The sequence below is a fragment of the Lissotriton helveticus genome, chromosome 11 (assembly GCF_964261635.1).
Source record: "Lissotriton helveticus chromosome 11, aLisHel1.1, whole genome shotgun sequence".
In the NCBI taxonomy this organism is placed as follows: domain Eukaryota; kingdom Metazoa; phylum Chordata; class Amphibia; order Caudata; family Salamandridae; genus Lissotriton; species Lissotriton helveticus.
Genome location: NC_136072.1, coordinates 33735076 through 33747929, shown reverse-complemented (window position 1 = coordinate 33747929; position 12854 = coordinate 33735076). Strand labels below are relative to the sequence as shown.

Here is a 12854-nt window from a genome sequence, read left to right as displayed (position 1 = left end):
AAATCAATGAAAGATACCAATACTGGATAACCGTAGTTACCGGTAAGTAACTTATTTTGATATGCAGTATTGTGGTATCTTTCATAGATTCACATGCCTGAATCAGAGTAGCAAGCAGTCATATCCTATTTTATCTTGTCTGTTGTGGATGGTGGGTGACTTCTAAAACCTAGTGAACCCCAAAAAGTGGAGTTAAACAAGAGGCACCTAGAAGTCTATAACTGTGCCTAATGTATTATCATCTTATTTTTTTTTGATAAGAGGATGCAAGAAACGAAATGCACGTAATATAAACATCAGAAAACCTACATTATTGCTTGTATGTTCGCATTTTCATATACAAAGCATTAGCAATAAGCAAGGACAGAAAAAAACTGCGTAACTTGTAATACACTTTACCTAGTTAGGTTTTACATCATTAAGAACATGTAAGCATTTGAACTCATCATGAGAACATAAGACTCTTTCTAAGGGTTAGAAAGAGGCTTACCCTAATGGAAGAGATGGTAAAGCACTGCCTGACCCACTGCTGCATCTGCATCCTGCGTGAACTCCATGCAGTAGTGCTCCGTGAAGGTATGAGTGATCCTCCAGGTTGAAGCGCAACAGAATTTTTCCCAAAGTCACTCCGCGAAGAGGGCAGCTGACGTGGCAAATGCTCTGGTGGAGTGAGCCTTCACTGTCCTTTTCAAAGGTTTGTTTGCTTTGGCATTAGCAGAATTGTAGTCTTGCAATAGTGGCCTCTGTTATTGCAGTCCCTTCTCTGCCTTGGCAGTAGGCAACCTATGATTGATCAGTTTTCCGAATGTTAGAAATTACGGCAACGTTTGACATACAGCATAAGTAGTGTTTGCTCTGAAGGCATTGATGGTTGCGGAAAAAAGGACAGGAGTATAACCGGCTCATTGAAGTGGAATTGTGATGGCACTTTAGGAATAAATGTAGGATTAGTTCTTAGAATCACAGCGTCTTCTTTAAATATTAAAAAGGGTTTCCTAATGGTGAACACTTCGATTTAGCTTACCATTCTGGCTGAGGTGAGGGCCAGATGAAGAGCGGCTTTCCATTTTAAGAATTTCAATCCAGCTTTATGAATGGGTTAGAATAGCCTTTTCATGAGTTGTGCAAGGACCACGTTGAGGTCCCATTCCGGTAAAGGTGCTCGCACTTGAGGAATGGTATGGAATAGTCCATTCATAAATTGTATGATCAGGCTAGAGGCACAAAGAGAACTTGAAATGGATGCAGTCCATTTAATTGGCACCAAAAACAGAATCTTTTTCATTTCATGGTGTACGTTTTATTGGTACTTTCCACTCTTGATTTAGAAAGGATGTCTCTATATTCCAGCAAAATGTTCATGTCCCAAAACTACAGGAACTCATGAGCAAGGCTTGCAAGTGTAGCGACTTGGGATTCCAAAGACACACCTGTTCGTATTCCCTGGTCAGAAGAGAGGGGGATATCTGCAGACATATGAGTCTGGCTTCAGATAGATGAAGAAGTTCTGGGAACCGATGTTGCCTGAGCCACCTGGGCGCAATGAGAAATTAGGCGACATCTAACCAGCTTCTTTTTGGTCAGTACTCTGGAGATCAATGGGATGGGGGGAAAGGTGTAGGCAATCTTCCCTGGCCATCACATCGAAATGGCATTGCTATGAGACCCCGGGAGGGGGAACCTGCTGGCATAGGACTGGCATTTGATGTTGATACTCAGTCCGGCTGGAATTAGTTGTGTTCCCAATCATGGCAACTGTCTGTACCCCTGCTGAGAGCATCTACTAGCATGTTGTGCAGACCTGGAACATGCTCGGCCCAGATAAGTCCCATCCTCTGTTGCCCAGCTCCATAGTTCTTGGGCTTCCTGGGAAAGCGTGAGAGATTTGGTTCCTCCCTGTTTGTTTATGTAGAACATGCTGGCCATATTGTCCATATGGACCAGTACAGAGGCACCTGCTATTCTCTGTAGAAAAACCTATAAAGAGAGGAATATAGCCTTCAACTCCAGGCTGTTGATGTGACTTTGCTTTTGAGAATTGGACCATTTGCCTTGAAATCAGTGATCTGGTAAATGTCCTCCCCAGCCTTCCATGGAGACATTTGTTGTCAGTATGTAGTCTGTTATTTCTTGTAAGAAAGTGAGGCCCTCTGAAAGGTGCCGACTGTAACACCACCCTTGCATTGCTGTTTTCATTGCTGGATTTTTAGAATGGTGTATTTGAAGGATCCTGATGTTGTCAGACACTGTTTTTGAAGCCATTCCTGCTGAGGTCTCAGTTTGAGCCTGGCTAAGGGTACTAGGTTGATTGCTGATGAACACATCCCTAGGAACAACTTGTACCCTCTCACTAATATGGACTTTCTTCTTGAAATAGTCACAGCAAGCTGCCGTAGACATGCCTGTCGCTCGTTCGATACAAAGGCTTTACATTGGATCGTATCCAACCTGGCTTCCAGAAATGGTGTTGTCTGACCGGGAAGAAACAAAGACTTTTTGCCTAGTCTGTTGAATAGCTGGAGACAAACATCTGTGCCTCTGGCTACTTGATCTGCTGTTGGCAACTTCAGTGACCAAACGTCCAAGTAGGGGAATACTCGGTGACTTTGAGAACATAGGGTCACTGCCACTGGTGCAAGGCACTTTTAAATATTCTAGGTGCTGACTTGAAGCCAAAAGGGAGAAAACTTGAATTGGTAGTGGGTGCCAGCTATCATAAACCTGAGGAACTGTTGGTGGTTCTGATGGATGGGGATGTGGAAGTACATGTCTTCCAGATCGAGTGAGGTTGAAGCGACACAGGATCTCTGCAAAGATACATTCTGTTAAAGCAAATAAAAAGAGTGAAAGGAAAAATAAAAATAAAAATAAATAAGAGAGTATTTATAAAACAATCCACTTTGTCATGAGAACAGCCAATGTGTGTAGCAATCTAATCATAGCTAACACACAATAAATTCACAGTATTTCATCTGTTGTGCCAAGACGTTTTACAGATCTGAAAGAGACAATTAGTTATAGATTCCTTACCTTTAAAGTTACTCCCAGGCGTCAGACAGGATCTGGAGAATTAATTTGTCAGCAGTACACATGCGCATCAAAAGGTGGCGTCAGTCGGCTCCATGTTCGTCGTTGGCGTCATGGTCGCCAGGATGATGTTGCACTAGCTACTTAGACGCCACCCTTGCGCGCTGACCTCAGTTCATACTTTTTCCGTGACAGCCAGTACAGCTACAGAGAGAGCGGTACCTCCAGTCACTTTTTGACGAACAAGTTACTTACCCTCAGTAACGATATATCAGTAAGAGACATAGATCAGTTATAGATTCCCTACCTTTAAAATTACCCCCAGGCATCAGACTGGATCCGGAGAATTGTTTCATCAGCAGTACCCCTGCGCGTCAAAAGGTGGCTCTGGTCGACTCCACATTCATCATTGGCATCGTGGTCGCCTGGATGACGTTGGGGTATATTCATTTACGCCGCCCTCATGCCCTGACATCAGTTCTTTTACACAACATCCCACGCCAGAAGCACAGAGCCATGCAAGACACTGACCATTGGTGCACAAAACTAGGGCCCTGAAAAGGGATTCCCTGACCCGAGAACTCATTTTGCAGAACGGGGAGGATGGGTGAAGCGGTAAGGAATCTATAACTAATCTATGTCTCTTACAGATATATTGTTACCGAAGGTAAGTAACTTGTTCATCTGAAAGACACAATCAGTTACAGTTTCCTTACCTTTAGAATAGATACCTCAGCAATACCAACCCCGGAGGTGGGTCTGAGAACACATGCATCAATGTAGGCTTTCGCAATTCCTTAATTGCGATTATTAAGGTATCGCAATTAAGGAATTGCAAAAGCCTATGCATGTAGGAATCGCTATAAAATTAGCGATTCCCAAACATTTCTTAATTGCGACTCACAAATTGCAACTCGCAATTAGGAATGCCTTCCCATTCATTCCTAGGGGCTTACAGGCCCATAGGAATGAATGGGAGATCGCATGCGCAATTTGCGAGAACCAATAGGTACTTGCAAATTGCGCATGCAATTTCAAGGGTTCAAGGGTGTCCTTTTGCACCCCTGAAATTGATCTGTGCACGCATGTTGCGCACACACATGCCCCAAGGGCATGTGTGTATGTAACCTACATCTTTGAAAAATGCACTTTAGTGCATTTTTTCAACGTTTTTGCAAGTTACCATCAAGTACATATTGATGGTAATTTGCACCCCCTATTATCAAATTCGCAATTTGCGATTTCATCATGCATTGCATTTGAGGAATCACAATTTGCAATTCCTTAAATGCAATCACAATTTAAGAAATCTCAATAATTTGTGATTTCTTAAATTGCAAGAGGCTGACAGGCTGATGCATCGCAGAAGCCCTTTTTGCTGGCGCAAATTGCCAATTTATGCGAATCGCACCGTTTGCACTTGCAAAAATGGTTGATGCATGTGAATGTAAGTTCACACCAGAAAGTCCTGGAGAACAGAACGGCAAAGAAGCCATCTCTCTGGACTTGGCTGTCCAGGCAGTATTGTTTTGTGAACGTGTGCAAAGATGCCCACGTACCTGTCTGACAGATGTCATTGAGGGGAATTCCCGGTCTCAAAGCAGTGGTAGCTGCCATCGCCCTGGTGGAATGGGCGCACAGTCCCACTGGAGGCTTCATATTTGCCAAAGAGTAGCAACAAATGCCCAAAACGACCGACCTAGAGATGGTCCGTTTGTACACGCCCAACCTTTTTTGCTGCCCAAGTAGCCAACAAAGAGCAGGTCATCCACCCTGAATTGCTTGGTGTGATCCAAATAAAATGAAATCACATGTTTTGTATCTAGACGGTAGAGCCTCTCTTCCTCCTTAAAAAGGATGCAGAGGCGGAAAGAAGTAACCACTTTAGGACGAAAAGAGGGTTGAGTTCGAAGGACAACCTTGTCCGGATGGACCGCTAGAAAAGTAGGTTTTGAAGAAAGTGCCTGGAGTTCTCGCACCCTGCGAACAGAGGTGACGGTAACCAGATAGGCAGTCTTTAAGGTGAGAAGTCTGAGAGGAAAGTTATTTAGCGGCTCAGAGGGAGCGCACATAAGATAAGTAAGAACCAAGTTCAAGTCCCACTGAGGCATTACAAAGGGAACAGAAGGATACAATGAGTAATGCCCTTAAGAAACCGATTTACAATAGGGAACTTGAAAAAAGAAGGCTGATCCAGAAGCCTAAGAAAGGCTGAAATGGCTGACAGATAGCCCTTTAGAGTGCCCAGAGCTGGTCCAGAGAAAGGAAGAACAAGAGAACCTCAGAAAGTGTTGCAGAAAGGGGATCCACAGCCTTTGCTGTGCACCATGCCACAAATGTGTTCCATCTATAGGCGTATACTGTATCAGTGGAAGGACACCTGGCTGGCAAGATAACATCACAGACTTCGGGAGGAAGACCAAAGGCCGTCAACTGTTGCCGCTCAATCTCCATGCAAGGAGGTGGAAGCTGGACAGGTTCGGTTGGAGGACCGTCCCTTGATGCTGTGTCAGAAGATCACCCTGAAGAGGCAGCCTGATCGGAGGATCAATAGCCATGTGTACCAGCTTGGAATACCAGACTCTTCTTGCCCAATCTAGAGCCACAAGAATGACTTGGGCCCGATTGCACCTGATCTTCTTCAGCACTCAGGGCAGAAGTGGTATAGGTGGAAAGATGCATAGAAGGCTGCAACTCAACTCGAAGTGAAAAGCGCTGCCTAGCGAGTGCCACCTTGGAAATTCGAATGCGCAGAATTGCTGACATCAGTGGCAAATAGATCTAACCAAGGCTCTCCCCACTGCTGAAAGAGACCTTGCACCACCGCCGAGTGAAGACGCCATTCGTGATCCATCATGCATTTGTGGCTGAGATTGTCTGCCCTGGCGTTCAGTGGGACCTGCCAGGTGTTGAACCACCAGGGATATGCCCTGATGTTCCAGCCATGTCCAGAGACGAAGAGCATCCTGACACCTCCCCCGGTGCCGATTCCACCGGCACCACGTCCACAGCAGACGCCGGTTGTGTCCCCAGCTGGTGTCGACCCTGACTTGGACATGGAGCCGGACCAACGTCGACCGATCACAGATCCAGCGCCAAGCAGTACTTTTGTGCCTATGTTCTACCCTGGTGTTCCTTACAGACCAGATTGGCAACCAGAAGAGGGTGAGGAGGACTGGCAGGGGTCGTAGACCCTTTATCTGACCAGTTGGATGAACTGGACTGGAGAGAGCAGTTGGGGGAAGCCAGTGGTCTGGATACCTCCCTAGACCTTGGCATGCTGTCTCCTCCTACTGTGGATAAGGAGAAGGGTGCTTCATATGCAGTGGTGTTGTGTAGGGCGGCCGAGGCCCTCAACCTCCAGCTCCCTACGGTGGCAGTCAGGATGAATCTTCTGACGGAGTTGCTTCAACCGGCAGCGGCCTCTTCTGAGCCCCTGCTGCCTTTCAATAAAGCCCTTACTGACATCCTTTTGGGCACCTGGTCCTGGCCCAACACAGGGGCTCCTGTGCATAGGATGATTGCCCGACTCAACCGCCCGGCTCCGGGCAACCCCTCTTTACTCTCTCAATATCCCACTCCTGAGAGCTTGGTGGTTCAAGCCCCTAGATCCAAGGGTGCATTCCCTAATGCACCACCTGATAGGGAATCCAAAAAGCTGGACCACCTTGGGAAGAAGATGTTTTCTTCCTCTAGCTTGAGACTGTGGTCGGTGAACACTGCATGTCTGTTGGGCCGTTACACCCACTCTGTGTGGGATACGGTAGCACAGGTGCTGCCACAGTGCTCGGAGGAGGCCCGGGCCGTGCTCTCCTGCGCAGTCTGCAAGGGGAGAAACGCAGCCAAGTTTACCATAAGATTCGGACTGGACAGGGCTGACTCACTAGGCAGGACAATATCAATGTTGGTAGCCCTTCGACGCTACGCCTGGCTGGCTGGGGTCGACTGATTTTTCTTGGAATGTCCAGGTTACCTTTGTGGACATGCCTTTTGATGGCTGTCGCTTGTTCAGTGACAAAGCAGACAACACGCTAGAGCGCTTCAAGGACTGCCGGGCGATGACCAAGTCCTTGGGCCTCTCCACCCAGCCTGCGCAGTCTGCTTTTAGCCCCTTTCGTGGCAATGGAAGGGGTTTCCCATCACGTTCCTCCCAGAGCCACAGGCAGGTGCAAGCTGTCCAGCCCCTGTGCGGCCGGGAACTTGGGACCCGTAAGTCTGGGGGCCAGCGAGCGGGCCAGTCCACCAGTGCCCCTTTTGCAGCAGCCTCCAAACCCTCCTAGTATGACCTTTAAGGGCCACCAATTGCAAGTGAGTGGAAGGATTTGTCATCACCTCTCCCACTGATGCACCAACACGTCGGACAGGTGGGTTTTGCAGATAGTCAGAAGGGGCTACTCCCTCCCTTTCAAGACACCCCCTCAATCCATGCCACCTCAGTACCATCACATGTTGGCAGATCATTTGGTCCTTCTCCAACAGGAAGTTATGTCTCTCTTGGCCAAGGGGGCTCCTGCCAGAAGTAGGTTGTGGTTGCTATTCCCACTACTTTCTGGTGCCCAAGAAGGACAAAGGCCTGCATCCTATCTTGGATCTCAGGAGCATCAACTGCTTCCTCCGGAAGGAGAAGTACAAAATGTTGACGCTAGCTCAGGTCCTGTCAGCCCTCAGCCCTAGAGACTGGATGGTAGCGTTGGACTTACAGGACACTTACTTTCACATCCCCGTCCTGCTGGCCTCTGGTCTCCCACAGAGTCCGGGCTTCACATTAACCTTTGGGAGCTCCGGGCGATCTGTCTTGCGCTAAAAACATTCCTTTCCTCTGTCCGGGGAAGAGTAGTGCAGGTGTTCACGGATAACACCACCGCCATGTGGTACTGCGAGAAACAGGGAGGGGTGTGGTCATGGACCCTATGTCAAGAGGCTCTCTGTCTCTGGATATGGTGGAACTTCAGGGCATATCCCTGGTGGTTAAATACCTGGCAGATTCACTGAACGACAGGGTGGACGAACTCAGCCACAGGTGCATGATGGATCACAAATGGCGTCTTCACTCTGAGGTGGGGCAAGGTCTCTTGCAGCAGTGGGGAGAGCCTTAGCTGGATCTATTCGCCACCGAAGAGAATGCACAATGTCAACAATTCTGTGCGTTGGAATTTCCAAGGCGGCACTTGCTAGGTGCTGCTTTTCATCGCGAGTGGAGTTGCGGTCTTCTGTACACCTTTCCGCCTTTACCACTTCTGCCCAGAGTGCTGAAGAAGATCAGGCACGACCGGGCCCAAGTCATTCTTGTGGCTCCAGATTGGTCATGAAGAGTCTGGTATGCTGAGCTGTTACACATGGCCATCGATCCTCCGATCAGGCTGCCACTTCAGGAGGATCTTCTGTCACAGCATCAGGGGACGGTCCTCCCCTCAAACCTGTCCAACCTCCACCTTCTTGCGTGGAGATTGAGCAGCGACAGTTGATGGCTTTCAACCTTCCTACCCGAAGTCTGTGATGTTATCTCGGCCGCCAGGCGTACCTCCACTAAGGTATACGCCTATAGATAAAACAAATGTGTGTCTTAGTGTACAGCAAAGGCTGTGGATCCCCTTTCGTACCCTCTTTCTGAGGATCTCTTGTTCTTCCTTTCTTTGGCCCAGAAGGGCTCTGCTCTGTGAACTCCTCAGCCATTTCAGCCTTTCTTAGACTTCCTTATCAGCCTTCTTTTTTCAAGTCCCCTGTTGTAAATCGCTTTCTTAAGGTCATTACTCATCTTGTTCCCTTCGTAATGCCTCAGTGGGACTTGAACTTGGTTCTTACTTATCTCATGTGCGCTCCCTTTGAGCCGCTACATAACTGTCCTCTCAGTCTTCTCACTTTAAAGTGTGCCTTTCTGGTTGCCATCACCTCTGCTCGCAGGGTAAGTGAACTCCAGGCACTTTCCTCAAAACCTCCTTTTCTAGCGGTTCATCTGGACAAGGTTGTCATTCAAAATCGACCCTCTTTTCTTATAAAAGTGGTTATTTCTTTCCACATTCGTGAAAGCATCTCTTTGCCCTCCTTCTTTCCGTCTCCCCATCCAAAATATGCGCTTTCAATTTATTTGGATCGCACCATGCAATTTCCGGTAAAAGTCCAGCTCTTTGTTGGATATGTGGGTGCCAAAAAAGGTCGGGCCGTGCACAAACAGACCATCTCTAGGTGGGTTGTTTTGTGCATGAAAGCTTGCTACTTTTGGCAAAGAAGGCACCTCCAATGGGACTGCACACCCATTCCACCAGGGCATGGCAGCTACCACTGCTTTGGGTTGGGGAGTCCCTTGCAATGACATCTGTCAGGCAGCTACTTGGGCTTCTCTGCATATGTTCACAAAACACTAATGCCTGGACAGCCAAGTCTGAAGTGATGGCTTCTTTGGCCATTCTGTTCTCCAGGACTTACAAGTGGGAACTTAGTTCGCAGACCCACCTCCAGGGTTGGTATTGCTGGGGTATTCTACAGGTAATTAATCTATAACTAATTGTTTCTCCCAGGTGAATAATTTACTTATGTTCGTTAACGATATATCTGTAAGAGAGATACATTAGTTATAGTTTCCTTACCGTCCCACCCATCCTCCCAGTTCTGCGAACTGACTTCGAGGGTCAGGGAATCCCTTTTCATGGCCCTAGTTTTCTGCAACAGTGGCAGTGTCTTTCATGGCTCTGCGCTTCTGGCTTAGAATGTCTTGTAAAATAAATGACGTCAGCACGCAAGGGTGGCGTCTAAGTAGCTACCGCAATGTCATCTCAGCGACCATGATGCCAACGAAGAATGCGGAGCCAACCGATGCCACCTTTTGACACTAGGGGTACTGCTGACAAGAAAATTCTCCTGATCCAGTCTGACGCTGGGGGTAATTCTAAAGGTAAGGAATCTATAACTAATCTACATCTCTTACAGATATATCGTGACCGAAGGTAAGTAACTTGTTCATTAGGCATCAAGTGCTGTTCTCATGACAAAGTGGATTGTCTTATGAATACTCTCTTTTTTCTTTTTCTTTTTCCTTTTACTCTTTTAATGTGCTTTAACCCCATGTCTCTTTGGAATGATTATTAACAGTATTGTGGAATTGTTGATGAAGTTTTTTCATATACCAATGTAATAAGGTGATAGACTTTTTGATTTGTGTCAAATACTATTAGTGAGTTTTTAATAAAGTATTTTTATATATTGGATCTTTGAGTAGTGGCACACTATATGCAGAGGAGTGTACACACTGATGTACGCCCTCCGTCCATGGGCGAATTCATAGGTGTATGAATTAAAGTATCATGGAAATGAGTGGAAATATGATTTAAATGATGGAGTTTTAAGTGGTTTGTCAAAGGAGGAATTTATATTTATATTTAGTTTTTTCAAAAGATGTAGATAGGCTATGTTAAACAAGGATCCTGGCCCTTATTGCTTAGTAGCTTAGTAGCTTATGGCATTACTTAAATACTGCTTGATCATGTTACCGTGTGACTCCCATCTCGGCAGCAAGGAATGATTCAGGCATGTGAATCTATGAAAGATACCCCAATACTGGATAAATAATGAAAAACATCAATGAATTACCCTGATCCCTTTTTTAACACACAGACTAGGGACTGTACCTGTATCTTGGTATTGTCACATGTATGTTTATCTCCATGAATGCTCTGTAGTTGCTTTGATGAAGTGTTATAGTGCTAAGTAAAACAAAAGAAGGAACGAAATGCATGTAACAGCTTTCCTTAATATACTAAGTTAAGTCGAGACTCGGGGCCATCTGAAAGCAGGGGCTAGACATGTAATAGACCACCTGATAATCAAGGGTTATAGGTTATAGTTATCTTGAGGATGCCAAAGAAGCTCCTCTTATTCCTAAATGAGTCAATATTGGGGAAAGGTTCAAAGCTATTTAAAAATCTACGTCTTTCCCCCAAAAGGCCCTCAGACACAGCACGGGGTGATTGATGCCCTAGTTTTTACCTTGGGAATTAACTATCTAAGCAAGGGTCACATATTTCTCTTTCAAGCAGACGAAAACTTACCATCCTAGGGCAACAATGGGGTAGTAAAGCTACCAGTGAAAAATACCAGCACACCTGGATCAATACATTTTCACATGAAGTCCCTATACAAATTATTTCTTCATTTACCTGTGTCATCTTGTCTTCAGAAGCACATCTGGTTCGGAATGCAGCATTATTAGACTAAATAAAATAAAAAATAAAGCAAATGAAAGACATAACATATATTTAGCCTCTTCCTCAACACAAACATTTAAGTAAATTTATTTTCAAAGCTCAGATTTCAGTCCACATTTGTAACTCCAGGAGGAATGTAAATAGCTGTGAAGGGCTTGGCAGAAGATCAATCCAGTGAGTGTGAGACCACACAGTCAAGGCTTTTTTTTCTTTTTTTTCTTTAGATAATGAAGTGAATTACTTCACATTCAGCATCATTAGAGTCAAACTCAATTGACTGATCAGGGAAGTTAGTGCATGCATACTTCACTCTGGGTGAAGGCGACCAGGAAAGTAGTACATTATGAGCGCATTGGAATTTTTGTATTGATTCTGTTGTTAGCCACTGTGGAGGACATTCGATAAGATATCTATATATTGTATCTCGATGATGAAGAATTGAAAGAGAAAGATGAATCTCTTAAATAACCACCAACAGAAACATTCGAAAGATTTTAAATTAAAAGGTCAGTCCAAGGCTACACAAAAATACTGAATGCGGAAAAGAAAGCACCAAGAGTGTATGAATGGTTTGGAGCAGGGTGATGGTTAATTTGTATACAGGTGTCCTTTGAATAGAGAGGCACAGTGGGAAAAACACAATGGACTGTGATGAGGCCCTGGAAAATTACCTATGGCTGAGATTAACTTAGGCACTCCACCAAACATTTATTTTTCACAATTCAATGCTTAAGTGTGAACTGTACACCCAGATAGGGGCCCTGTGCTCTTTGTGCGATAGGACTCCAGCTATAACTTACTAATGGTGCTTAATTATGCTGAAACTGGTATGTGGCTGCTTGTATACTCATCTATAGAGGCCATGGCTGGACATTGAGCTTTACATGTCCTACTGGAGCAGGGTCATGGTCATTTTTCAAATGCCTGCCCTCTGTCTATGGTAGCTTAGTGGGCAAAATATTGGAATACAGCCTGAAAAATGGACACTTACTGAGATTAATTCAGGCATTCCATCTATCACTTTTTGTTTTAGCATCAAAATATCTCACCAGAAAGCCTGGGCTAAATCCACATATGTCAGACTAGAGATTGTTTCAGCCATGAAAATGATCTAAAAAACTTTTGAGACACTACAAAATAACTAATTAAACCTTCTCACTTAAATTTATCAATATTCTTTATGAAGATTGTAGTAGATTCCTTAAGGGAAAGATGAAAAATGAGCGCTCCTTTACAAATCTATTTATGAGTCACACTAGCTATTGGCAAGTCCAAACAAATGAAACTTGACATGGGGGCATATGTATTAACGCAATTTGTAGTCGCAAACGCTGCAATTTGCAAAAAAGCAGCCTTTGCAACAAAAAATTCGCAAAATGGTATGTAGTAGGGAAATCGCATCGCAAAATGAAGGAATCGCTAAATTTGCGATTCCTTAATTTTGCGTAAGCATGTAAGGAGTTGCAAATTGCGATTCCTTAAATGCTATGCATCAAGCATTCAATTTTTGTGATTTCTCCTTAAGAAATCGCAAATTACCACCAACTTCAAGTTGGTGGTAATTTGCGATTTCTTTCACAAATGCACTTTGTTGCATTTGTAAAGGTGCCATATGGCGCAGATACATGT

At 45.1% G+C, this 12854-nt stretch overlaps 1 protein-coding gene across 1 annotated transcript in view; it reads right to left on the bottom strand.

Annotated features, from left to right (window-relative positions):
* Nucleotides 1–12854, bottom strand: part of LOC144790640 (uncharacterized) — a 552900-nt gene that overhangs the window by 282696 nt on the left and 257350 nt on the right. The window contains exon 15 of the mRNA XM_078665372.1: nucleotides 11178–11231. Coding sequence (XP_078521498.1) covers nucleotides 11178–11231 — 54 coding nt within the window. The remainder of the gene's footprint in view (nucleotides 1–11177; nucleotides 11232–12854) is intronic.